The sequence below is a fragment of the Protobothrops mucrosquamatus genome, unplaced genomic scaffold (assembly GCF_001527695.2).
Source record: "Protobothrops mucrosquamatus isolate PMUCROS unplaced genomic scaffold, P.Mucros_1.0 scaffold61, whole genome shotgun sequence".
NCBI lineage: Eukaryota > Metazoa > Chordata > Lepidosauria > Squamata > Viperidae > Protobothrops > Protobothrops mucrosquamatus.
The window spans coordinates 841,718-869,546 of NW_015386440.1; the positions used below are offsets into that span (position 1 = coordinate 841,718).

The 27,829-nt window shown below is 39.1% G+C and overlaps 1 protein-coding gene across 1 annotated transcript in view; it reads right to left on the minus strand.

The window, feature by feature from the left end:
- Positions 1-15,254: 15,254 nt before the first annotated feature.
- The window catches only part of CREM (cAMP responsive element modulator), a 27,580-nt gene continuing 15,005 nt past the window's right edge, over positions 15,255-27,829 (minus strand). Inside the window, exons 7-8 of the mRNA XM_015812015.2 lie at positions 19,297-19,453; positions 15,255-15,933 (exon numbers count right to left, since the gene is read on the minus strand). Of these exons, the coding sequence (XP_015667501.2) occupies positions 15,789-15,933; positions 19,297-19,453 (302 nt within the window). The 3' untranslated portion in view covers positions 15,255-15,788. The remainder of the gene's footprint in view (positions 15,934-19,296; positions 19,454-27,829) is intronic.

The window sequence follows — 27,829 nt, forward strand, 5'->3', positions numbered from 1 at the left end:
GACGAAGCATTTCTAACAAGTCTTTATTCTCTGCTTCCAATCTACGAACAACCCGAGCAGAGGCACGCAGGCCTCTATTTATACCTTCTGATCCCCGGGCATTTCCAACCAATCACAAGGCGGTCTTTTCCCGCCTTGCGCATGCGCGCAAAGCCGGCGCCACTCAGTCTGGTCCCGGGCAGCTTTTGCAAATGCCCGGGACTTTTGCAACGTCCCGAGCCTGCTTTAGCAGGCTCAGGACACAACACCCCTCCCCCCTAGATGAAATAATACTGCGCCCAACATGGACGCCATCATAATAATGATTTGTATAAATACTGTTGTATTAAGGTCACATTGTGTGTATAAGGTGTGGGGCTGTTCCGTCGTACAGAGACCTGATGGCCCCAACCGTTTCCATAGAGTCAACCAGTCTGGACCTGTAGTTCAGTTATTGATATTTACATGCTCACCTTACGTAATCTGCAAGGTATTTGGGAGGGCCCTTGACCCTTAGCGACCTTCTCGGACCTGGGGAACTTGTAGTGTTTTCCCCGTTGCTTCCCACACTAGGTGAATTGCCCTGTGGTTGTTCCGTGACTTCTGTTTGACTTTCCTGCCCGTCTCCTAGGCTCGAGAAGTCAGGACTCTGTTGATCGCTATACCTGGTTGACCTACCACCTATGGAGTTTTCCAACCTCTCTGAACTCATCTCCGTGTTTCCTGACGGAGTGTGGTTTTCCTGGCTCCTTTCTGTAGTGATAGGGTCTAGGGATGCCTCCCTATTAGCCCTAAAGCGTGGGGACATCCTTCTATGAGCCCTTTCTGTGAAGGACGTGTTACCCCTTTGTTTTGCCTGCTCTCTTATATGTTGTGAGTTGTGAGTATGCTCCCAGTCCTTCTCCGTGTCTGGAGTATTGTTTGTGAGGTGTGGATAGTTAGTATACCTCCGGTGGGGCTCCCAGGCTGGAGTGTGTGTGTGGGTGTCTGTGTGCCCCCTTCCCCATGAATTGCTACCTGAATCTCCTGTGGAACTTGGGTGTTGAGTACCCGTGTTGTTCCCCACAACCATCGTTGGCTGTTGATTCTGATTCCCAGAATACATTTCCCATTCCTCCTCCCCCCCAGAGGAGACTGAGGAGGAACCCTAGGCGAGTCCCGCCTCACACGTAGTTGATCAATGTGGCGGCGAAGAACGCGGCCGTCTTCCAGGGACACCTCGTAGGACAGAGGCCCCGAGACCTTGCAGACCACAGCCGGGACCCAGAGGTGTCCAGGCCCGTAGTTCCTGGCCCAGACAGGATCACCTTCACGCAGGACCCGTGGTGGGTGTGGCTGAGACACCTGTGAAGCTACACGCTCCGGATGTAGCCTGTCCAATTTAGTCACGAGCCGACGACCCCAACGGAGTTCGGCCGGGCACTTACCTGTGGCAATGCACGGAGTAGTACGATGGGCTAGAAGAAAGTCAGCCAACCTGTGATGCCAATTGCCGTAAGTCAGCTTCTTGAGGGCATCCTTGGCGACGCGGACCATCCATTCAGCCAGACCGTTGGTGGAAGGATGGAAAGGAGCCGAAGCAGCGTGGCGGATCATGTTGGCCTGTAGAAATCCCTGAAACTCAGTAGAAGTAAATTGAGGACCGTTATCTGACACCAGAACATCTGGCAGCCCGTGTGCAGCAAAAATGTTTCTCAACACTTGAATAGTCTTGGCAGATGTGGTAGAAGACACAGGCACGACCTCCAGCCACTTGGAATGGCTATCAACAACAACCAGGAAGAATTGTCCCTGAAAGGGCCCAGCGTAATCTATATGTATTCTAGACCATGGCGTGTGTGTTTCCTCCCACCTGTGCACAGGGGCCTGGGGCATTTCAGGCCTGGACTGCTGGCATGCATGGCACCCATGTACCTGGGCCTCGATGGCCCGATCAATGCCAGGCCACCACAGATGGCTGCGCGCAAGCGCCTTCATCCTGACGATTCCAGGGTGGCCCTCATGTAATGAAATCAAGATTCTAGCCCTCAAGGAGGCCAGGATCACAACTCTCGATCCCCAGAGGAGGCAGCCATTGAAAGTGGACAACTCGTGCCTCTTGACCCAAAAACGTTGAAAATCCTCCGCAGGGCACCTGTCAGGCCAACCTGACAGGACCCATGACAGCACGCCTTTGAGCGTGTGGTCAGTGGCAGTTTCAGCAGCCACATCCCTAGCATTGAGGGGACACTCAGGCAACTCCTGAATGGACAATATGTGTACAGCAGGAGCGGGATCAGGCTCCACAGTAGGCAATGGCAGCCTACTCAATGCATCTGCATGACCCATTTCCTTGCCAGGCTTGTGGACCAGTGAATAATCATAAGCTGACNCAAACTGTAACCTCTTCACCTTGAAAGCCCCACGATGGGTGACAATAGTTTGGGCCTCAGCTGCTGCATCATCAACAGGCAGCTGTTGATATGCTTGAGCCAGATCAAGCTTAGCAAAAAAATTTCCCTCCTTGAGAGAAGCCAGAATGTGGCTCACTACAGGCACAGGATAAGCATGTTGCTGTAGGGCCTTGTTTAGCGTGCACTTGTAGTCAGCACAAATCCGGATGTCCCCACTTGCCTTTAAAGGTGTTACAATGGGGGTTTCCCACGGGCTGGAATCTACAGGCTCTAGAATGCCTTGCTGGAGCAACTTGTCCAGTTCAGCGTCAATCTTACTCTTAAGAGCAAATGGTACTCTCCTAGGTTTAACCCTGATGGGCTGTACGGTTGGATCTAGCTTTAGTGAAACTGGAGGTCCTGTGTAGGACCCTAGTTCAGAACTGAACACATCTGCAAACTCCTTGCATACGTCTGCAAGGGTCTCTGTTTGCAACTTATGTAGCCCTGTTACTTGTATTCCCAAGGGCTCAAACCAATCGAGTCCAATGAGACTCGTTCGCTCACCCCCCACAACCAACACGTCTAGGGGGCCTGCAAAATTCTTATACTGTACCTTAAGGGTGGCCTCCCCCTTAACGCACACTTGAGAATTTTGGAAATCCGTAAGGATTACATTGGAAGGCCTTAACGAAACTTGCTGGCCACTGCTGCTGCAGATTTTGTGAAATGTGTTGAGGGAAATTATGGATAGGGCAGACCCCGTGTCAAGTTCCATCGACAATGGAACTCCCTGCAATTTCACTTTAAGAGATAGTTTCTTTTTTAGGGGTTTGTGTGTGCCTATTCTTAAAATGTTCCGGCGTGTTGCACAGAACCTCACCCTGTTTTGACTGGGCACCCTGGTACCTTTCAGATTTAATTCTTCCTTCGGTTGTACCTTCTGTCGACCCAGGCAGACCGCAGCGATGTGGCCTTTCTTTCCGCACGCTCGGCAAATGGCGGAAGGGAACCGACATTCCGCTCGCTTGTGGCGTCCACCGCATCCGAGGCAACAAAGCTCAGCTGGGCCCTTGTCCTGACGATCTTTGGACCTCCTCCCAGCTGCTTGGTAAAGCTTGTCCACCTCTTCTTCAGGATCTTCTTCCAAATCCTCTCGCACGTCTTCCTTGTGGATGGTGGCGGTCTCTGGAGCGCTTCGATTAGGCCGCATGTTCTTGACCGCCCCACCTGCAGCTTCTTCTGCTGAAACCTCTCGCAGAGCGTCTTGGAAAGAGACATCTTCCTTGGCGAACAGCTTCTGCTGTAAGTCTCTTTTCCTCAGTCCGCACACAAAACGATCACGCAGTCTTTCCTCTAAGTCCTTGAAATCACACGGTTTAGCTGCTCTTCTCAAAGCTGCAACGTATTCTTTTGCTGATTCCCCAGCTCGCTGATCCCTCTGCTGAAATGTGTGCCTTCAAGCCATGACAAATTGCTTGGGCTGGAAGTGTTCCTTTAAAACTTTCTTCAGATCGGAGTATGACACCGTTTCCAGCAAGGCCGGGGCGATTAGGTTCTTGGTGATCTCAAAGGTGTCTAGCCCACTAACGCACAACAATGTGGCAGCCTTTAAGCCTTCCTCCCTTATCTGGTTTATGCGGAAGTAAGTCTCGATTCTTGCAACGTATGATTCCCACCTCTCGGGGTGAGAGACGTCGAATTCCGCTAAACGCCCAACTTTCGCCATGATCGAGGATCAGAGTCTTCTTCAGCCGCACGCACCCTCCAGCGATTTCGTACTGGCAGGATAAACGCTGACTTCCACGTCGTTTTCCTCTTCCGGACTTCTTTGGGTGAGTCTTCAAGCTTCCCTAGCTGTATAGACTGTATCCCACCTTCATCGCCAGTGTTAAGTCCGGAGAATAATGGCGCTTGAGACAAAGCATTTCTAACAAGTCTTTATTCTCTGCTTCCAATCTACGAACAACCCAAGCAGAGGCACGCAGGCCTCCATTTATACCTTCTGATCTCCGGGCATTTCCAACCAATCACAAGGCGGTCTTTTCCCGCCTTGCACATGCGCGCAAAGCTGGCGCCACTGAGTCTGGTCCCGGGCAGCTTTTGCAAATGCCCGGGACTCTTGCAACGTCCCGAGCCTGCTTTAGCAGGCTCAGGACACAACAGGTTGTAAGTCCCTTTTGCAGTGTCCATTGTAACTTTGAATGGTCACTTAGCAATCAGTCATAATTCAGGCCTGCCTGTATTTCAGTTTCAACCTGAAAGTAATCTAAACATGTATTAATGTATATATGCTTGCTCTGTGTGTATGATAAAAATGTGTTAACCTTCCAGATCAATCCTGTCTTAAGATTCAAGAGATTTTGGTATTGAACCACGGGAAAGTACTTTCTAGCTTTGTCTAAACCACCATGGCAACCTTTTGATACATAGGAGACTATATTTTTCATCTATCAATCAGATAAAGAACAAGCAATTTGGCTCAATAGGTTCCTTTTATGTTTTTCGGTTTCTGAGATTGCCAGAAGTAATGACCATGGATTAGTTTCAAACTGCTTGAAGTGGGATTGTAAGGTAGAAATGCTGGTGGCACTACTCTTTGTGTGACCGTAAAAGTCTTTTTTTGTCCTGTAATGTAGAACTGGTGAATTGAATTGTAGCATGTTGCTCCAATGCAGTGGAGTAGTATATCCAATAACTGCATTAAACAGAAAAGATTGATGAAAATCTATGAATCAAATATTTTCTTGCCACAAAATAAATCAAAATAAACAAACAAAATAACCACATCTTTTTCAGATCAAAGTTGCTAAAATGTGTATTTTTGAAGAAAAAAATCATAAATAAAAGCAGGCAAGTATGGAAGGTTTTCAAGCAACAATTATTGTGATTTTATTGGCTTTACATAAATACTAAACAAATAACCTCTTGTGAATGATATAAAACATATTCTAAATGAGCTGGGAAATACTGTGAAGTTATTTCCTAATTAAACATTTGTTCTTCTGACCTTAATTCATTTTTTAAATATATTTTATATTAAGATAAGTTGCTTTCAAAAGGACAGGTAGGAAACCACTTGTCTAAAATTAATTTGTCAGAAAATATAATAATTTACCAACAGGAACAATTCTTCGTAATTTAATTATTAGGGGATTCCATCTTCTGCTATGAGCTGTCTAAATTTCTAAAAAAAAATGGTTAAACATTTATGTCCATCACTTCAGAACAGACTCATCTATTGTACCAATTTTTTTAAAAAATTGTTCCCTCTGGTGGTTTGGACCGGAAATACAGTTTTAGATTAAATTTCCAAGCACGAAGCCATGTGTATACTTTGCTTTCTATTTTCAGTAAGCTGCAACAATTTTGCACATATGTAAAGTAAATGCTATTTTGCTTCAACTTATGTTCTAATTGCAGTGCTGTAAATTTGTTTGCAGTTACCCCTAGTAAAAATTCAGTGTAATAACTTATAAGCAGAGTTGCCTTTATGGACAGTTCAGAATCATAAGAACAAAATGCAACTTGCCTGAAAGATGATAGGACAATAAGACATATAGCACAAATTTCCAAGTTCAAGCCAATGATTTTTAAGAGGGCAACCAGGTGACACTGCTGAACTATATTACTAACAATATGTTGTTCGTCCATCGATTTTCGATGAAGACCTTGACATCTTGTGGATTGTGGGCCATCAACAGTGTGTCCGTAGATGGCTGATTAGACCGTTAGCACGGAATGTTCTGCCACATACTGAACAGAGAAATGTGGACACTGTTGCTTCAGCATTTGCAGCTCTGGCTTTACGGAGTGCTCGCTTCTCTTGTGCCAAGATTGTCCTCCTGTGTTCATATGTCTGGCACCCCTGGTAAACCAGGGTACGCTATGTCGGTCGATCACGCACCAAAGATTCCCAAGAGATGGTGTCGATATCCAGGGACTTGAGAGATGCTTTCAACGTGTCTTTGTATCGCTTCTTTTGTCCCCCATGCGATTGCTTTCCTTGAGACAGCTCACCATAGAAGAGCTGTTTAGGGATGCGATGGTCTGGCATCCTTACAACGTGGCCTGCCCAGCGCATCTGGGCTTTCATCAACAGAGTGTAAACTGATGATAGACCTGCTCTGGAGAGGACATCTGTATCTGGTATCTTATCCTGCCACCGGATCCTCAGAATTCTATGAAGGCAAGTCATGTGGAAGTAATTCAGTTGCCTAACGTGCCTCATGTACACTGTCCAGGTCTCACTAGCATACATCAGGGTAGTTAGCACTGCTGCCTGGTAAACTTTAAGCTTAGTAGCAAGGCTTATTCCTCGGCGGTCCCACACGTTGGTTCACAGTCTGCCAAATGCAGAACTTGCCTTGGCAATTCTACAGTTGACCTCGATATCAATTGTCACTGCGCGGGAGAGGGTACTACCAAGATACATAAATTGGTCCACTGCTTGCAGTTTTTGTCACTATTATGAGGAATGCTGAGACTTATAAGTCAGCAAAATTAGGACAGCCATAAATTGCCCATTTCAGTTTGGAGCCAAATTATGGAAGTCAGCTCCCACACGTTAGCCGAAGGTAATTTTAGGAAAAGGTAAATGGACTTTCTTGTTTTTTTTCTTTGAAAATGTTTTGCTTCTTTAAAAATGTTTCACTTCCCATTCAAGCTTTTTCAGTTCAGGTCAGGATTAGTTTGAATCAGGATTAGATGAGAGGCAAAACATTTTCAAAGAAAAAAAAATCAAGAAATTGCCTCTTGGAAAAAGCCCTTTTGGGACAATCATGACCTGGGTTATTGAGAATATCCATAGATTGCCAATTCTCATATATGCATAATAGAATATTTAAAGTTTCAGAATCTTTTATTTATACAATCAGGTAGTATTCAGTAATTAGAAATTTGAAAGTTAGGGGTAAATTTATTTAGTGTAATTAGTTCATTATTCATTTATTTATTCATTGACCAGGTGGCTAAAGTGTATGAATCATTACGATGAGACATAGTGACTGTCACACATCTTAAGATATTGTTATTTTTAAGACATTTTCAACCTTAATTTACTGTGAAACTACATTAGAGCTGGAAAATTCTGTTTAGAGTTACAAAATGCGGACTGGGGAATTCGAAGAATTGAAGTCCACAAATTGCCAAGGTTGGAGACTTCTGGTCTAAAAACAAATGTGAAAATGCATTCCCACACTAGTCTTAAGTAGCTAATAGTTTTGACGTCATCATCGGTGCAACATTACTCATGGCAGTGGTGTCACTAGTACGACGTGCCTCGCAGATTTATCATAACCGGTTCACCGAACTCAACAAAAAATTAGGTATCGGTTCTGCCGAACCGGTACAAACCAGCTGACTCCCACCACTGACCTGACTGTGTCTACAGACTGGTGAAACATATCAGTTTGAATCAGAATTAGGGGAATTATACTAATTCAACACTAGTAATGCTCAAGACTCTTTCAGATTGTGGACTGGGATAATATGAATATTACACTATGACAGTGATGGCGAACCTTTTAGAGACTGAGTGCCCAAACTGCAACCCAAAACCCACTTATGCATTATCGAGTGCCGGCTGGGTGTGGCCCATTGGCTGGGCATGGCTGTGGTGGTAACGGAAGAATGGGTGGGACTAAAAGGTTCAATCAATTCCAACTTTGCAAGATCTTTTTTTTCCTGCGAGAAGTTGAAATTGACTGAACTTTTTTTTTTTTTTGCACATGGCAGCGGAGGCCTAAAGCGAAAAGGTTTTATAAAACCCAGCTGAAGGCCTAGGACTGGGGCGACAGCGCGCGTGCCCACAGAGAGGGCTCTGAGTGCCGCCTCTGGCACCCATGCCGTAGGTTTGCCACCACTGCACTATGAGAACACATAAAAAGATCGCTGATGAATAGTTTTGCTGCAGTAGGAAGCAAACGAGGAAAAGTTCGTTATCTATTATTTTCCAAGAAACCTTCATATTTATAACTACAATTATCTGGAAACTGGAATCTAAGCCTAGTAAATCTCTGTGCTTAATTCAAAATTATGCTAATAATAATATCTCTATCTCCATTACGTTTAAATCACTTAGTATTACAGTGATTACCGTCACAGTTTTTAGGTCTCACTAAAAGTGAAATATGAGAACTATAGAATTATACTGTGAAGCTTGGATGTTTTTACTTCCAACCCTAACTCATTAATACTGTTACCCACATTTTGATTTTTTTATATCCACAAGATGGCATTGCTCAACTATTTACAAACAAACAAACAAAAAAAGATCTTGTCTTGGTACTGGGGCATTATAACTTTACATAGCTGAACTTGGCTAGTAGGCTCAAACTTGTCTTTTGGAGATACAAAGAATCTCCAGGCAAGAATCTTCATTGTAAATTAGATTATAGGCACACTAAACAATTGATTGTCCCTGTCATTGTGAGAATTTTGCTTATACCTATAGCAATTTAAGCTACCTGGCTATTGGTTGTTAACATGATTGATATTTCTGCCATGAGAAAGATTGGTTCTCAACTTATCTCTCACCTTTCTCAAGTTATGAGAGAATTGATTACAGTGATCACATAAGAGAGATCAAGTTATTTTCCATCTAATAATTTAAAAAGATGTATCAAATCAGCATGTTAAAAACTTGACCTCAATTTAATGCAATCTTTAAACATAAATATTCTGTAAAGATGACAACAAGTGTATTCTAAAAGCTTGAAGTTTGCATGAACGTCAATGTATTTTCAAATGATGTTGGCTTAAATCTCAATAAAATACATTTAATCTCGTGTTGTTTGACTGCACACTTCCACTGTGATTACTCCATTATTATTCTTTTTTACTCTTTTTCCAGATAACAAGATTGTATCACACCAGTATCTCTGGTACAGAGAGTTAAATGAAAATTTGATTTTTGAAAAAAGATACTTTACTGTTTCTGACAGGAAATTGGGTATAGTTGACTTCTGTCCCAGAGTTAGCAGTACTTCGGTTTTGAATACCATTCTAAAGAAAACAATTGAAGTAAAAAGTGCTAAAACCTGATTCAGCAATTTTAAAAAAACCAGCAGAAATATTTTTTCCATCAGCAAAACCAGTGTCCAGTGATGGAACAAAAGATCTCCTTCTTATATATATAATCCCAAAATCTGATCACAATTGAGGAGGAAACATGCTCTTGTCATTCAGGGTTTATAAAGGGGGCAGGGCAGGGGAGAAGGGAAACTTATTTTCTGCAAGTAGTGTTTTGCTTGTGCGTTAGATTCCACCACAGTTTATTATATTTTTGGGGAAGAACCCCAACATTTAAAAATCCATTTTTTAAAATATACGACTGAGGCTTAGGAAGAAACTGACTAATGTCACAAACCTAACTCAGCTGCAGAGGGCAAATGTAGGGAGCTCTGATTTTTAAGCAAGCTCCTTTTGTGGAATTTGTGCAGTTTCTTTAAAAAACAGAATCCTCTATATAGTCCAACGAGACGTACTACTAGTTAGGAGAAGAGCAAGAGGTTACTATGAGACCGGCGGCGGCTTCTGAAAGAAAGCTAAGCCTCGCATCATATCAAGTCAGGTTCCTCTGTAAAAAATAAAAAGGTAAGTTGGATGCCGCTGAGCTCTGGAGCCGAATGAGGAGTAGACCGAGTCTCACAAGCCCCTTGGATGGCTGGATATGAACTAAGCTTCAGCCTACAGGTTGTAAGTGCCCCATTTCCCCTGATTGGCTTTAGGCTCTCTTGCCTGGCTGAATGGCTGGCTTGGGAGCAGGCTGAGGCCTGTGGAACCTCGAGGAACAGATAACAGAGCACCGGGTGCCTCAAGGGTTGGGAGGCCTTGGTCTGGGCCTGCATTGGGCCTCTAAGGGCCTTGTTCATCCCTGAGGCACCCAGTGCTCCAGGTAACAAGACACACGTTTAATGATTGCATTCGGGAGAGCAGGAATGGGGAGCTCTTTAACTGAGATGCTTCAATGGTCATAACAACATGTGACTAATAATGGGCAGGTTTCATTGCAGTAGTAAGCTGAGGACTACCTCTATTTAAATTTTGAAATGTATCACCAATTTTTTAAAAAAAAATATTGGGAGGGGATCCTTGGTGCTCTCTAAGCTTGTCTGTTTTCTTGCAGTTGTTTCATTATTTGCTCTCAGTTCCCCACTCTGTACTAACACCGATGTTACCTGAGTAATGAAACATCTGCAAAAGCAACCCCAACCTAGCTCACAGAGCACCGACCCCTTGTTTCAAGCCTGAGCTATAAATATTCCCCTTTATTTTTTAAGTATACTAAATAAAATCTGTAAAAAATGACACTTATGAAAATAATGTGCAAAACGTATACTAAAACACATATCAGGGGAAAAAATCTATAGACCAAATTATTTTAGACATCTTAAGACATTTTTTAAAAAAATTATAAAGTGGACTTGACAGACTTTCAAAACAAGAAAAATAAACTTGGCAGAAGAACAGAATTGAGAAACTGACACATGCATATTTACACAGCGCATATATTTTTTGGAATTTCTTTATTGCAAAACGTTTTGAATCTAGAAGAAAACTGAAAGAAAACCCTGAGAAGTTTATGCGAAGTATGTAGTATATTCAGATAATCAATAGATAGCAACAAATGAATGAAATGGTACTCTTTAAGGCCATTGACAATAAATGAAGTAACTTCTTGGATGAGAAGCAAAACATTTGCAAGAAAAAAAAAACAAAGTCGAGTTGCCTTTGGAAAAACACTTTTGGAACAGTCATGACCTGGATGACTGAGAATCATTTTGCCATTGACTAATTCTTTTGGGTTTTTTTTCATCCTAGATCAAGTGGAAAAATTTAGTGTAGGGTTTAAAGCAATCTAAAGAACCACTTTCTAAGAACAGAAAAGATAGCAATAACTATGTTTTTATTGCCTGCTTATAGAATGTTCAAAGACAGGTGTCTGAGGACTAAACAGGTTTAGTTTTAATTTAACAGAAATTTCACTGTGCTGTTATATTACACTGACCAGCAGCCTCTAATACAACTTGGTTTTTGTGAGTATGTATGAGGGCAATTTGGAAATAAACTTCCATTTGGTTACAATGACAGATACTCGTAGATACAGAACTACACATTAGAAAACTACAACATTACATTACTTTTCGACATAATCGCCATTCAAATTGAGGCGTCATAATGTCTTACAAGGTTTGAATTTCCTTAGTAGTTGCTCGGCACCAAATCAGGGTTATGGGGAGGGGTGATCAAAAACATCCCAATGGAACTGCTTCAAAAGTTCTTGATTGTGTCTAGTGGTATGTGGGCGAGCATTATCGTGAACCACACTGGAAGTCAGCATGCCCCAACGCGTGTTATGGATGGCTCGTCTGAGTTTTCGTAACATTTCACATTGTTGGTTGAACCACGCTCCATGAGCTTCACTTTGGCATCTTCACATTTGGCGGAATTTTCTATGGCACCACTTCCAGTATGGTGCTGGTTCACAATAATGCTCACCCGCACACCGCTAATCGATTACTAAGGAATTTCAAACCTTGTAAGACGTTATGACAAGTGCCTCAATTTGAATGGCGATTATGTCAAAAAATAATGTAATGTTGTAGTTTTCTAATGTGTACAATAAAAGTTCTGTATCTGCGAGTGTCTACAAAGATACTGCCTTGTTTTATTTTACTGGGATAAGTTTGTCTCAGTCATATATTTGCCTTTGCAACATAAAGTTATGTAAGACTCCATTGTATTTTAAAGATTCCGTTTCATTTTCGTTCTAAAAAGTTCAAGGATAAAAGGTTACGAGGGATTCCAAAGGAACACTGTCTCAAAATACTAGTAGTTTTTTTAAATGCACATAGTCCATTTTGCACATAGTCCATCATTCAGAAGTTTATCAGAATAGTAATATATTCAGTCAAGCTTTTTTCTCTAATATGAACCTGATATTACAAAGTCAGACCTCATAAAATATGCTACCACAGCTCTTTATACTTTTGATCAGGGGTCTTCAAACCTGGCCCTTTTATGACTTGTGGACTTCAACTCCCAGAATTCCTCAACCAGGCATGCTGGCTAAGGAATTCTGGGAGTTGAAGTCCACAAGTCATAAAAGGGTCAAGTTTGAAGTCCCCTGCTTTTGATTGTAGAATTGCCCTCTAAACTCAGTGAACAGTAATTTGGTTGAAAACAAGATGCAGAAGTGACATCAATATCCTAATCATTTTTTTCAGGTTAACCACATCAAACATCATTAGCACAGTCATTTGAAGGACAGGAAAAACCCCAACAGGTAACACCACTTCCTTTCTTGCATTGTTGCTACTTCATTTTAAGTAGACTTCAAAAGGCAGTTTAATATGATTTAATTCCCCCTCCTTCCCACCACCATTAATCTGCTTGATTCATCTTTCCTGATGCAACATATGTATTAATCATTTGTGACCTGAAAAGTATGATGAGCAATGGTGAATACATGTTGACAGTCAGGTTCAAAGCACTATAGTTCAGAGCAGTCCAATTTGGTGCCTTTACCCTGCCAGTACAGTTCACTGGAGTTGGGTAGTTGTAATACATTTAGATGATAAATTTAAAAATGTGCTGAGAATTTTGGAAAAACTGGTCAGTTAGCTTGATTCTGATGAAGACAAATATCAAACAACCATAGAAATAAAATTATCTGGCATCCCACACAACAAAGATAAAGGCAGTCTAACCCCAATCCCTTTCATTCAAAAAATCAGATTAAATGTAATATTTGGAAGCTGGGGTAGAGAATTTTAAACCAGTTATTGTCTTTACATTGGGAGGGAGTAATCTTGAGAACTCAAACAACAATCAATAGCAAGCCTCGGAAGAAGCCTACAAGATTGCAAACATTGCAATTCCACAAAGGGGGAAAAACTTAATGGAAATATTATTTCCTATTTTTTTAAATAAAATTTGAAAAATGCAGTTGTTTGGTGACTTCTGGGCATTCTCTGTTGGTAAAAGTATAGATAAAAATTATCAACATGATGAACACTGACCCAATATTTTATTACTAGCTATAAATATTTGACACAGAGATGCAGACTTGTGAAATCTATAGCTCTTTACTAGATACATTTCTTCTAAGCAATTTTTTCTCCAATAGTAGAATATTGTTATTGTATTTTATTGTAGTTTAATTACCATTTTCCTGTTACTTTGGCTAGCTATATACTGAAATTTCAGTTTTCTATGCAGGCAGATATATGTAGCAACCAGAAATAGTGTATGTAACTGAATAACAGGTTTGAAATGTATAGGAGTCCAATTCCTTTTTCTAAGTTCTTATGAGTCACTGTAAGAATGTAGTTTCTCAGTTCAAAATTTCTTTATTCAAACAGGCACTCATATATAAAGAAAATAATAGTATTGCTATTCATGTGTATGTATATATGTGTGTGTGTGTATGTATGTGTGTATGTATGTGTATGTGTATGTAACTGAATATATATATATATATATATATTCAAAATTTGGATTGCTGACAAAGAATTAAGGGAGAACTGGAATAGCCATTTCTCTTTCTGTCTTTCATACGAATATATTCAATTTACCACTGAAAAGCAAATGGACCACATAGAGCCACAGAAACATTTTTCTGTCACAATGTGACAGAAAAATGAAAGGTCAGCTGTTGTTATTTATTGGACTATTGTTTTAAAGAATGAATAAATTTCAATTTAGATCTGGCCTGTTATCTGTATGGGTATTCCCAATAAAAATCCATTGGGTAGATTTGATGGCAGATGTATTGTAGCTGCTCCGACTACAATGGTTAAAAATTGCCCAAGTATGACATCATGGTAAAAGGAAGTATTACTATATCACCAAACAGGATATCCTCCCTTATAATCATTCATAACAACCATGAACAATTGCTTGGTGCCAGCAAGACTCCATACTATTATTCTGCATCAAGAAAACCTTTTGATAAAATATGTATTGCATTAAATGACAGCATGAAGCTATGTTTACTTTCTGAAACAAAAAAATAAGTATCAGAAGTTCTGCCTTCATTGAGACTTTGATATAAAGACAGAATACACAATTTTTCCCCAGCCGTAGCTTCCCAAGATGTCCTTCACACATACACACAGTGCAAGGTTTCTAGAAAAAAAGCAATTCTTTTGAGGTATGAGAGTAATAAAAATTAGATACCGTAGCCACAATACAAGCTAAGTTAAAAATAAATCAAATTGTAATCAACTGTTGGAATGCCTTGAGTTTCATTGCCAAAACAATGGGGAGGAGGTTATATGTGTACAAAATAAAATCTCACAAGATCAACACATATCATAGAATTTGGGTCACTAACTCATGAACTCATGCAATATCACATGAAGATATCAATATTTTTGCACACTCACTTCATGTGAGAACACAACATTCTTTGAGATTTGAGGATTATCAGATTTCAGCTCAACAAGAAGTGCTTATAGAAGTTGTGAAAAATCTGAAATGTATTTTTAAGATTAGAGTTAGCTACAATTCTGGAGAATGCCAAAGGTGCTTTTTTTTTCAAAAGGCAACTGGACTTTCTTGGCTTTTGCTTGAGGACGTTTTGCTTCTCATCCAAAAAGCTTCTTCAAGTTCTGACTTGTTTAAGAAGCTTTAACAGAAGCCTCCTGGATGAAAAGCAAAACATCTTCAAACAAAAACCAAGAAAGTCCAATTGCCTTTTATAAAAAAAAAAGCACCTTTGGGACAACCATGACCTGATGACTAAGAATCTCCATAGATGATTCTGGAAGAATGCTTGTGAAATACAAAAGACAGTACATTGTCTAATAAAATATTTCACAGCATATGCCATTAGTTTTACTCTCTAAAAAGATGGGATAGATGATTAAATAAATACCAAACACTACAAAGTTTATGCAACATGGTTCTATTTAAAGTAGTTTCAACCATGGCACTCAGTGACAGCAATACAATATTTTCTTCACAAAGCAATGAATACAAAAATATGCCATAAATTCATTTGTAAACTAGTATTCTAATACACATACGTCATAGCAACGCACATGTTTATATAACATCTTCCTGAGATACTTTGGGTGGTTTTCATTTTATTGTGTTAGATTATCTTTGATCAATTCAAAATAATGGTGCAAGTGGGACATTAATATAAAGAAAATGCAAACAATAGGTAGAGGAGCAGCTCTTACACATACTTCCTCTGAAAACATGGAACACACACTGTGTTCTTAAACATTTGACTCTTTCTGGTTGAGAAAAAGTGAGGTGAAGTTTAATTTAATAATCTAAAAAAAGCAGCAGAGTGTTTCAGGAATGTTAGAGGTGTAGTAGAATACAAATGATAGAAAGGAAAAATCATAATTCTTTTGACTAGACATTTTCTGCAGAAGCATTTGTACATGCTGTACTCAGTTCACAGTTTCAGTATCAACACTAATCTGTCTTGGAAGAGCAAATGTCTTTTAAAGTTTCTAGCTCTTCTATAAGTTTCTTGTTTTGAACTTCTAACATTGCAACACGACTCTCCAGACATTTCACATATTCTTTCTTCCTTCGTCGACATTCTTTTGCAGCTTCCCTGAAAAAAAAAAAAGGTAAAAAGGGCAAACAGAAAAGCTTTTGTGACATGCTACTGAGATAAGGTTAGGATGGGTATGGTGCAATGACCACGGTCAATACAATATGGAGGCAGTGATGCTTTCCAAAGATTAGAAATCACACATCTTTTTAGAAAAAAGACCTAAGAAAAGCCAAGACCACAATGACCACACACTGCCCCTTTCTCAAGGGTCACTTGGCAATCTGTAGAATTGCTTCATCTCATGCCTTGATTACTGTTCATAGTAAAAAGTTCCACGGCCAAATGCCAGTTACTCTGCTTTGTGGCAATAAAGGTCTTTGAGGGCCTTGAGTTCCTCAATGAGAGTCTTGTTTTGATTTTCAAGCACAGCCACACGGTTTTCAAGACATTTGACATATTCTTTCTTCTTCCTGCGACATTCACGAGCAGCTTCCCTGGAACCAATACAAGGCAAGTGACTACCCAATCAGCTACAAGGCAAAGAAAACCTGGATAGATAGAATAACCTGACACCAGAAAAGCTGAAGTGACTCAGTAAAAGCCAAATCAAGTACACCATTAACCAGTCACAACAAAAATTCAGACCACAGTGCTCTAAATACAATACAGACAGAAGACACCAGACAGAAGACACCGTATAGCACAGAAGTGAGACGAAGCTGTTATAAAATCAATTATGAGATAGCTTCAGTTGCTTTTGTAAAGCACTATTACCAAATATGCATCAAAGTAGCAGTTCAATATCCACAACCCCCACAGCATCTGTTCGCATATTAAGCTCACATGCTTAAACAAGTAGTTCAATCATCTCAGAGTATACCTGCATAATGTTAGGAAATTAACTTTGGCAAAGAAAACATGCTACCTTCTCTCTTCAGCTTGAAATTTTCACTTCTCTCTTCTGAAATGTTTTGTCAATTGTCCCCATTTTTATCAAAACCAATAATATTAAAGTGAATACAATATGAACTAATATTTATAATTTAAACTTTAATGTAATAATTAAGGATGAATAGGAAGTTAAACTTTTATACTTCCTGCTGCTGTTTCATTAATCTCATTCCAGATTTTTTAGTTCTCTAAAACCACTAGCCTGTGAGTGGGAGATGAAGAACCAAACCATCATCATTGGTTACCACTTTAAATTATATATTTTACATATGTTACTGTTTTTAAGGCCTTTTTAAAGGCCACCATATGGAACTTTTTGTTAAAGCGCTGAACAAAAATGTTTAAAATCAATATAAAGTCCCTAACTAATATGGAATACTATGATGACATTAACAAATCTGAACTTCTTTATCTCAAAGCTACACATTTTATTTTGGAGTCTTCCCTGCTTTAATTTTTGCAAGGATAAAGCATTTTTTCTTGTACATAGTTATGGGTAAGATCAAAGAATCCCTAAGATCTTTGACAGGGCTTTTCAGGAAATACAGTCTGAGAGGGAAGCTCAAAAAAATTACATGAATGAGAAAAGTATCTACAAGTGCTAAGCAAGAATGTTGGCTAGTTGATAGTATGTACTTATGCCAGAAGAATTAAAATAAGCTAGCATATAGTACTTAATTGCCACTAAAATAGACACTAGACAACCTGAAGAGAGAAGAAGAAGAGATGGAAACTAAGACATTTCTGGATTAGCAATTTGAAATTAAAAGGCATGAGAAAAAGCAATACCATGAAAACATTGAGCAACAGTGGGGTTAGTTACAAGGAGTTCAGCTTCTTCCAGTAAAGCACATGACAACAATATCCACAAACACTGACAGTGGACAATCAGTACAACGATAACACCAACACACATACAGGAAGTAAATAAACAAAAGGTTAATTTAGCCCAGACAATGTACAAAATTTACTAAATAAGGTGAGAAATGCAACCTAAAGGTTGCACCCAAACTCTTAAAAATGAATCTATTACAAGTACAAGAGGGCATTCCATGGTGAATTTATTTGCTGCAATAAAATATAGACCTGCAAAAAAGCTTTACCTTTCTTCTATTCTGTAAAGTTTACAAAATCATAGGCTTCGGTAAAACAGAATCAAAACAGAATTTCCTATTTAAACAAATAACACTCAAATGAATGTGCATATAAAAAGTAGATGTATCAAGCACTCTTTAAATATAGGCATTCCTCATTTAACAAACTCATTCAACGACTGTTTGAAGTTACGGTAGCACTGAACAAAGAATATTTACAGTGAATCCTCATATTGTAGCCACTGCAGTGTCCCATAATCACATGATCACATTTGTGACATTCAGTGCCAATCCCGCCAGCTTCTCTATTGACAAGCTAAGTCAATGGAGAAGCTGGCAGGAGGTCACAAATAGTGATATGACCATGGGACAACACAACTGCGCAAGATTCGCCTAACTACAGTAATCAGGACTTTTAGAACTGCCGCTAGAAGTCAGCACTACCAAGTGCCTTAACAATGGAGTTCCCAGTCCCAATTACTGTCAGTAAGTTAGAATGATCTGTATTAGAAGATGCAGCTTATACTGAATGTATGCTACTATAATCTGTTTCTGTGTGAGTGAGAGTCTTTTATTTTTATTAATGCAATGGACTTTCTAAGTGGAAAATGTGTATAATATGGGATAGTAGTTAAAGTACTACACTAGTGCAGGAAGTGTTTGGGAGATACAGGTTCAAGCATCTCCTGCCATGGAGTTCACTGGGTGATTTTGGACTTGTCACAACTTATTCCTGAGGGTTGCAGGAGAAAAAAACGGAGGAAGAGCACTATTACTATAATTAATATAATAGTTATATTATACTTGTCAGATAATAACTATGAAACACTCAAGATTTATCGTTCAAAGCCATCAATAGTTTTCTATGCAAAATATAAAACTGTTATAAAACACTATATTGTAAGCTATGCCACCATGTGTACAGCCATCTGTAATTCTTTAGCAATTGAAGGAATTAGAAGTCCTTTTTCATACTGGCTGGTAATGGGGATTTGTATTATATCCATAAGTACTAGTAATATAAATAGTTTTTAACTGTTCCAAACTGCCATCACTACACTGTGGAAAAATTTAACAGGCAGGTTCAAACCAGTTACCAAGAGACAGTTGGGAGTTGGATAATTTAGACTTCTGATGAGAATTGCTTAAGAGTGTAACTGTATAGTAGCCAACAATATCTTTGGATTGACGATTGAGGTGATGCAGAAAGAGGCATCGCTCTCTTCCGTAGCATTTACATGAAAAGCTGCATGGCCCTGTGTATGAAAACCAGCTGAGCAATTTACCTTTGAAACAGTCTTTTTAGCACTACTATTTCTTTGCCGCTGATTCTGGGAAATAAACTCTAGTGGTTAATTTAAATTCTAATTGGTACCTATTTTTCATAAGCCTTAGTTCTCTTTTACGTGTTGCTTCTTCCGCTAGCTGCTGTGGGCTATGCAGTGTTCCTGGGGAAGCTGCCATAACGACTCCTTGAGGTAAGGCTGTGGTTGGAGTACGGATTTGGTAAGTTGGCATGTCACCTGTAGCCGCTGCAATTTCAAAAAAGACATTACAATACAAAGGAAAATAGCATAGTTTATCATCAAAACAACAAAAAAAAAAGAAATGTTCTAGCATGGCATCTGCCATCAAGATTTCTCTGGTTTTTATTTGGATGTTTGGATATTTAAATAAAACAGCCCTAGAAAATCACAATGAAAATAATACATTTATCAAAGACTTCAAAATTTAGAAAAGGTGGGAATTAAGTAGCCTGTTTGTGCTTCTACTGAATGAATTTTATTCAGAAAAAGCAAGACATAGCAGAAATATTGTCCTTTTTTTCTCATCAATTTGCTTTATGTTTCAAAAAAAATAATTTAATCTTAAAGGGACAGATAAAGAAAACACACACAAAGCATAATGCCATGTGAATGTAAAGGAATGAGGAAGCATAGAAGTCATTCGTTGTACCTGACTATTGCAATACATGATTTTAAAGAAAGGAATAGAGTTCAACACTAAGTAAATAGTAGGTTAGGTATGTAGGTGCCCTGCTAAAACTGCAGAATAAAGTTGTACATGATCTATTCCACTTCCCTTCTGATTTGCAGAATCTAGAACATCTCTAACAATAGTAAGAGATCGTTGTCACAGTGTGCGATAATTTCTTGATTTAATAGGGCTGTGTCTCTTCAAATGATTTGATCAAAACCCTTTCTCATTTAGCTTATTTTTTCCTGCTCATTTTCCCATCTCCATCACACACCATCCGTCTTTTTGCCAGGATCCATACACTCAATCCATACTGAAATCATTTTGCATATCAACAGCCTTAACTTCTTTCCTCTGAACAGATTTTTACACTTTTCTTCAACAAACATTGTCGCTTCCTTTTTAACCGAAGTGTCTATGGAGATTCCTAGTCACCCAGATCATAGTTATCCCAAAGATGCTTTTTCACGAGGCAACTAGACTTTCTTGTCAAGAAAGTCCAGTTGCCTCATGAAAAAGCATCTTTTGAGATTTCTAACCCAAGCTTATACAACATATAGCCCAAAAGCTGCATGTGGCCCACTAAGCAGCCTTGTGCAGTCTGCCAACTTTTTATAAAAAATAAATAAATTCACTACTGTACCACTAAACATTGTCATCCTTAGCAAGGTTCCAATACCCGTGCCCTGAAAAACATGCTGCTAAGTGTCTTCAATTCCTCCAGACCTTTACCAGCTCCATTATTGCTGCACACCAGGTATTTCCTCCTATGGACAAAAATCATCCTTAACAAAACCAGAGCTCACATCTGACCATACGACCAAATATTTTGGACCTTTAGACTGGGACTTTTTTTAAAAAAAATGTATGAATATAAACTAATGGGATTTTTTAAAAGACAAAATTACTAATCTCACTTACCTATCCTGATCTTGCTGCAAAGTAAAAGTTCCTATCTATTAATTTTTTTTTGTAAGCTTGTGCACAACAGGGCAAATTCAATTTTTATTTAGAATCTAAAATCCAACTGATGTACTTTAAATCAGCATATAAATTATAGGAGAATGGGAAATGGTTATCTTCCTGCATAACGAATAAAGGCAAATCTTTAATTCACAGACTGTCCGTATATAGCCATCTGGAGGGGAAGAAAGCGAGATCTGTGAAGCAGCCTCAGATCCCTGAATTAAACATGCTATAATTTCCAAATTATATTCTCTGTAATACAAGAACAGGTAGTAGGAAGCCATTCCTGGCACTTCATGACAATTGCTCGTTGATAATTGGGTTCAGCAATACATAACTTGAAATATGTAAAGTACAAGAAAATTGGGGAGAATGGATTTTATCAATAACAAACAGCTCTCTTTTACTGTTACTTTTCATGCTGAGGTACGTCAGTTTAGTGATACAGTAATTTTAAGTGAATGACAGTCATAAAAGTTAAGACTATAATTTGTATGGCAGTTAGCATATTTTAGATATTATTTAAATAAGCCATAGCAACAATACGAACATAAAGTTCATTTAATATTAATAATATTACCTAAGAAATGAGAACATGGCATAGATCTGCACAACATACTAAGGCAAACAAAACCCACTAGCAATGAAGTCTGACAAGAGCCACATAGCATTTAGATTTCCTAGTCCCAAAAAAGCAGCAAAATGAAGCCTGTGATGATCAAAATGTTAGTTTCCTCAACAAGGTCTAGAAATCCTGGAACATTTGTGGATTCACATTTTGTCCCCAGGAGGCTAATTCCACTTGCTATTTTTAATCTTTCAAAAATTATATTTATTTTTCCCTTCATGAAAATGAACAGGCAGATGAAAAAACAAAGCAATGACTCCAGCTTCCATCATTCTTATTTCCCATAATGCATTTTGGACCCCATGTAATCCCAGAGACTTTTTAAAGAAAAATTCACATTCTCAGTTCACAGAGCGCTGAAAAATGTCCTACTTGCGAAACATGTTTTTCAAAAAAGGAAGTTATTACCACTGTTGTCAGGAATCGAGAAAAAAATAATGTGCAATTTAACATAATCTGAACTTTTTAATATGATTGACTTACCATTTTGTAAAGAACATATTTAGATGTGAAATGATACTTATGTTGCAGCTTCTCAGATGAAAAACTAATAATCTAATCCTAGCAATTATCTTACATATTTCAATAATCTTAGAAACCTGATCTAAGACACTATCATTCCATCAGTTTCAAATATGAATTTTCCCATATTTAGGATGTTCATCACTGTCAAACTGAAAAACTGAATTTTATTATCTTCTGAACATGTTATAAATTTAATATTATGGACTTTTTATTCATATCCTGTTTACTATTACTGTCTTCTATTCTATTCCTCTTCTATTGCTTTGCTTGGCATAAAGAATTCTGCTTTTACACTGTTACCCCCATAAAGGTATTATGTATTGTGGTGGTGTTTTTTTAATTTTTCCTCTTTGACATGGCTATCTTACAACATTTATAACAGGTTTTTTTTATTTTTTCCAGCATAAATGTCATCAGAAAAAATATGAATTATTCTTTATATACTACATGACATTTACACTTATCAAATCATGGAAAAATGATTGTTGTTGTTCCGTCGTTGTGTCCAACTCTTTGCAACCACATGGACCATAGTGTGCCAGGTCCCCTATTCTCTATTACAGTGGTGGCGAACCTATGGCACGGGTGCCAGAGGCGGCACTCAGAGCCCTCTCTGTGGGCACACATGCCGTCGCCCCAATCTTAGGCCTTCAGCTGGGTTTTATAAAACCTTTTCACTTTAGGCCTCCACCACCGTGTACAAAAAAAAAGGTTCAATCAGTCAATTTCAACTTCTCACGGGAAAAAAAAGATCTTCAAAGTTGGAATTGATTGATTGAACATTTTAGTCCCACCCAGTCTGCTGTTACCACCGCAGACACACCCACCCAATGGGCCACACCCACCCAGCACCCAACAATGCATAAGTGGGTTTTGGGTTGCAGTTTGGGCACTCGGTCTCTAAAAGGTTTGCCATCCCTGCTCTATTATCTCCAAGAGTTTGTCCAAATTCATGTTCATTGCATTGATGACACTATCTAACCAGGAAAACTATTAAGATATTTTAAAAAGATTAAAATATTCTATTCTACAAAGTGACAGTTCTGTATAAAAAAAAGAAACAAGGAATTTTGATTCATTTTAAAGCTCTCAAATTTGTTAGGGCACATGCTCTCATAGGCTTCGTTAATAGACTATAGCCAAATTCATTGGTGGACACTAGAGAAGTTTATGCCACAATAAACATGCTGCTTGTGTTATGCTATAAGACACAAACAGACAGACAAGGAGCCTATCAAAAGCTATGAAGCTTTACATCACAGATGATTATAATGATCTTTCTGCAGAGCAGAACAAGACTGACTACATACTAGGAAGAATCCTATTACACCCCTTTCTTTCTCCTCCCTCTTCTAAGGCAGTATCTTACCAGAAGGATTATAAACTTTTCTCAAAAGCCTGTTGTGCAGCTCCTAGTTCTTTGCTCATCCAACCAGAGGTCTTTAGGAATAGCTGAGAGTAGTGGGATAAATAACACAAAACACACAAACCAGATTTACTTAGCTCAAGAGATCAGGAGTACAGCCTACAGAATAATACTACAAAACTTGCCAGCAGTTCTAGCTGAAGCAGAAAGGAACTGACTAAATCACAGCATGACTTGCAGCTGACGTCAGTATTGGTGTTGTTTGTGGAGTTTAAGTTTTCCAGCTCCGCCACTGAAACACGATTCCAGGAAATATAGTGACGTCAGCTCTTTGAACTTGATTAGCTGTGGAACAGACCACTTTCAAAGAGAGGGGGCATAAGATAATAAACCATCAGCCAAAGGTTTGCCAAATTCAAGTCCCTATTACTGCTGTAGTGAGCTGTCTAAATGAATGCTAAAAGAGTAACTGCAGAGCTGAACAAAGCACACACTGCCACTAGATTTCTGCTAACAGAAGCTTAACAAGTAATCTTTCATTCACACCAAAGTTAAATAGAAAGCATTGAGAGAGATAAGTTGCTGGTTTTTCATGCTACCTGATTAATGACTGCAATAAAGTTAAGTGAAGTCTTCAGTACTAAAGAAAAATATTTTATTCCAAGCTGAGCTTGCAAGAAAAAACAATTTTTAAATAGCAACCAGTTTCACCTCCTAAATAACATTTTATCATGCATTATAAAAATAAAAAGTAGCAACCAAGTGCTGCCAATCAATAATTCTTTGCGAGCCTTTTAATGAAAAAGGAGGGAGAGCTGTGATGAACCTGATTACGTCTGGGCTGTCAAACATCTCACTGAAGCAAACAGGATTGCCGCACCCCAGCCTGAGTTCTGTCTTTGGAAAGAAGCATAGGGAATCACCTACCAGTTTCATCTCTGGTTACAGCCATGACCACAGCAGCTCGTGCTCAAAGGCTTCACGTCTGCCACCAAGTGAGCAGAAAATTTTCCAAACAAGCAAACATGTGCGGGATTACAAGCTTCAGGACTGACATCAGAATGACCTCACTAGCCTACCCCGTCATTAATGTGCTTTCTCACTGGAACAGCCCTTTGAAACAGGAACTGGGGGGGAGGGGGAGACTAACTTGCAAATAACTGCTTTGGCATTTTCAGCTTTGCTCTCCTTTTCAATATATTAAAACACCCACAAACCAAGGGAATCAACCATAAATCAAGCATGCCAGATTTATTTGTAGCAAAGAAGGAAATCTCTGCAAACGCTTTTCAAAATAAGTTAGTCTGGAAACTGCACTTTAAACAATATTGCAATCCCACCCCAGGAGAAACAGTTTTGTTCCATATCTTAATTTAACAACAGTGAAGACAACAACAGTACCAACAACTATTATTGATTATGGTTGGTTCCATAGTCAGCTAGATGTTCAACTGGATTAGGCAGTTTTATCCACCTGTTGAGTCCTTCCCAAGAACTTGGGATAGGCTGATGTTACTTGATGCTCTTAAAGGCATCATCCCAGGATGGAAGCTATTCCTAGTAAAGCTGTCTTTTGCAATTGACTGATAATGATATTGTCAATGCTAGTGGTGTTCAAGTGGTGCTCCAGATGAGATTGCACCTAGGATGCCTATTGGTGTTAACTTTGCTTTCCTTTTCCTTTGCTTTCTTTGTTACAGTCATTCTATTTCAAATTGCAGGTCTTTGTATTTTGTGATTTATTATCATCATCACGATTGACAAATCCTATCTTTTATTTAATATTGTCTGCTATCTCAGGGTCTTCTTAATTTCATTTCCACAATAATCCTAAAAACAGTCTGAACTACAAAAAGTCATCCATTGAGCTCTATAATTAATTACAAGTTTTCGACCAAGGTCGCCTTTACTATGGTAAGAAGAGTTAAAGAGCTTTTTAAAACCAGTTTAAATGCAGGTGTAATCCAGCATCCTCAAGCAAATTCTTCTACAATATGAACATAATTATTTCCAACTGGTAATAACTGTTACCAACTGGTAACTGGTATTTGGAGACATGCTTTTTTGGATCAATGAGTCATACACAGGTATCTTGACTATTTGTCAATGATATTCCCCAGGAAATTATCATGTGCAATTTAAATACAACCCTAACCCTAATCCAAAGAAATGTGTAATCATAGGGGAAAAAACACCTCCACAAAATAATTTATCACTAGATCTAGAAATAATTTACTTTGCTCAAGGGCAGTTATTTGTCCTTGTAGGGATAGTAGACAATCTCTTCATTTCCACACACACCCCCTCCTCATTCACTGACAGTCACATCTGAGTTTCGATCCACATTCATTAATTTTATTTGCCCAAGAGAAAAAAAATGTACAGATTTTTTTTTTTAAGGGAGTAGTGGAGAACCGAGACTTGAAAGGCAAACAGAGGAGTTTTCATCTCCCCAGCAGCCTCAGATTCAGCCAATTAGAATCCTTAGGACATGGGAAGAAAATCAAGGAAGAACTGAGAGGGAAATCTGATTTATAAAACGCAGATGTCTTGCATAGGTAAAAGCTGTTTAGGTATACCTTGTTAAGATTACTGACTTTGGATATTTAAGCATACTTTATTGTCTTTGGAATCTAATGCTTCTATATAAGCTCAGCTCTGGTGTGTTTTTGTGCAACGTGGAAACTTGTTGTTTCTAACTAAAAGACTACCTTGTCAGCCAGAACCTCAGATTTTCCTATTGAAGTCTAAGATTTTCTCTCATTTTTGCAGATCTGTATTTTTATCTCCTCTATCACTAAATCTTTGCATACAACTATAATAATAATAATAATAATAATAATAATAATAATAATAATAATAATAATAATAATAATAATAATAATAATAAAGTTGGAAGGAACCTTGGAGGTCATCTAGTCCAACCCTCTGCTCAGGCAGGAAACCCTATCATTTCAGACAAATGGCTGTCCAATCTCTTCTTAAAAACTTCCAGTGTTGGAGCATTCACAGCTTCTGGAGGCAGGTTGTTCCACTGGTTAATTGTTCTGTCAGGAAGTTTCTCCTTAGTTCTAGGTTGCTTCTCTCCTTGATTAGTTTCCACCCGTTGCTTCTTGTCCTCGGAAGTCCGCGAAACCTCTTATCGAACTGAGGGAGAAGAAACACCGTCGGGGACTCTATAACCTTGTGACGATAGTACAGGGGGGAGCAGGAAGAGAAGCAATTTGATCTGTATGGGTTAAGGTCCAACCGTTCCTTATATGTTTTAGCCTCCAGTCCCCTAATCATCTTTGTTGCTCTTCTCTGTACTCTTTCTAGAATCTCAACATCTTTTTTTATATCGTGGTGACCAAAATTGGATGCAGTATTCCAAGCGTGGCCTTACCAAGGCATTGTAAAGTGGTATTAATACTTCACGTGATCTTGATTCTATCCCTCTGTTAATGCAACCTAGCACTGTGTTGGCTTTTTTGGCAGCTGCAGCACACTGCTGGCTCATATTTAAGTGATTGTCCACTAGGACTCCGAGATCCCTCTCACAGTTACTACTATTGAGCAAGGTACCCCCTATACTATACCTGTACATTTGATTTTTCTTGCCTAAATGTAGAATCTTACTTTTTTCACCACTGAATTTCATTTTGTTAGATAGTGCCCAGTGTTCAAGTCTGTCCAGATCCTCTGTATCTTAAGCCTGTCTTCTGAAGTGTTGGCTATTCTTGCCAGCTTGGTATCATCTGCAAATTTGATGATTTCCCCATCTATCCCCTCGTCCAAATCGTTGATGAAGATGTTGAAGAGCACTGGGCCCAGAACAGAGCCTTGGGGCACCTTACTACACACTTCCCTCCATATAGATGTGGTTCCATTGAGGACCACACACTGAGTATGGCTGGTCAGCCATCTACAAATCCATCTGGTGGTCATGCTGTCTAACCCACATTTTTCTATCTTATCAAGTAGTAGGTTGTGATCTACTTTATCAAATGCCTTACTGAAGTCCAAATACATTATATCCACAGCATTCCTCTGATCCACTAATTTTGTCACTTGGTCAAAGAATGCAATAAGATTTGTCTGGCATGATCTGTTTTCGACAAACCCATGTTGGCTTTCAGTAATGACTTTGTTTGCCTCTAGGTGTTCGCTGATTCGTTGTTTGATTATCTTTTCCAGAATCTTCCCAGGTATTGAGATCAGGCTGATAGGTGTGTAATTTCCTGGATCCATTTTTTTTCCTTTTTTGAATATGTGAAGCCGCTGGGTGAGATCATTCGAGGCTTTGGGGTGGAGTTCCATCAGTACGCTGATGATACTCAGCTGTACATCTCCACCCCGGGTCACCCCAACGATGCCCTTGACGTGATGGCCCGTTGCCTGGAGGCCGTACGGGTCTGGATGGGAAGGAACAGACTCAGACTCAACCCTTCCAAGACCGAGTGGCTG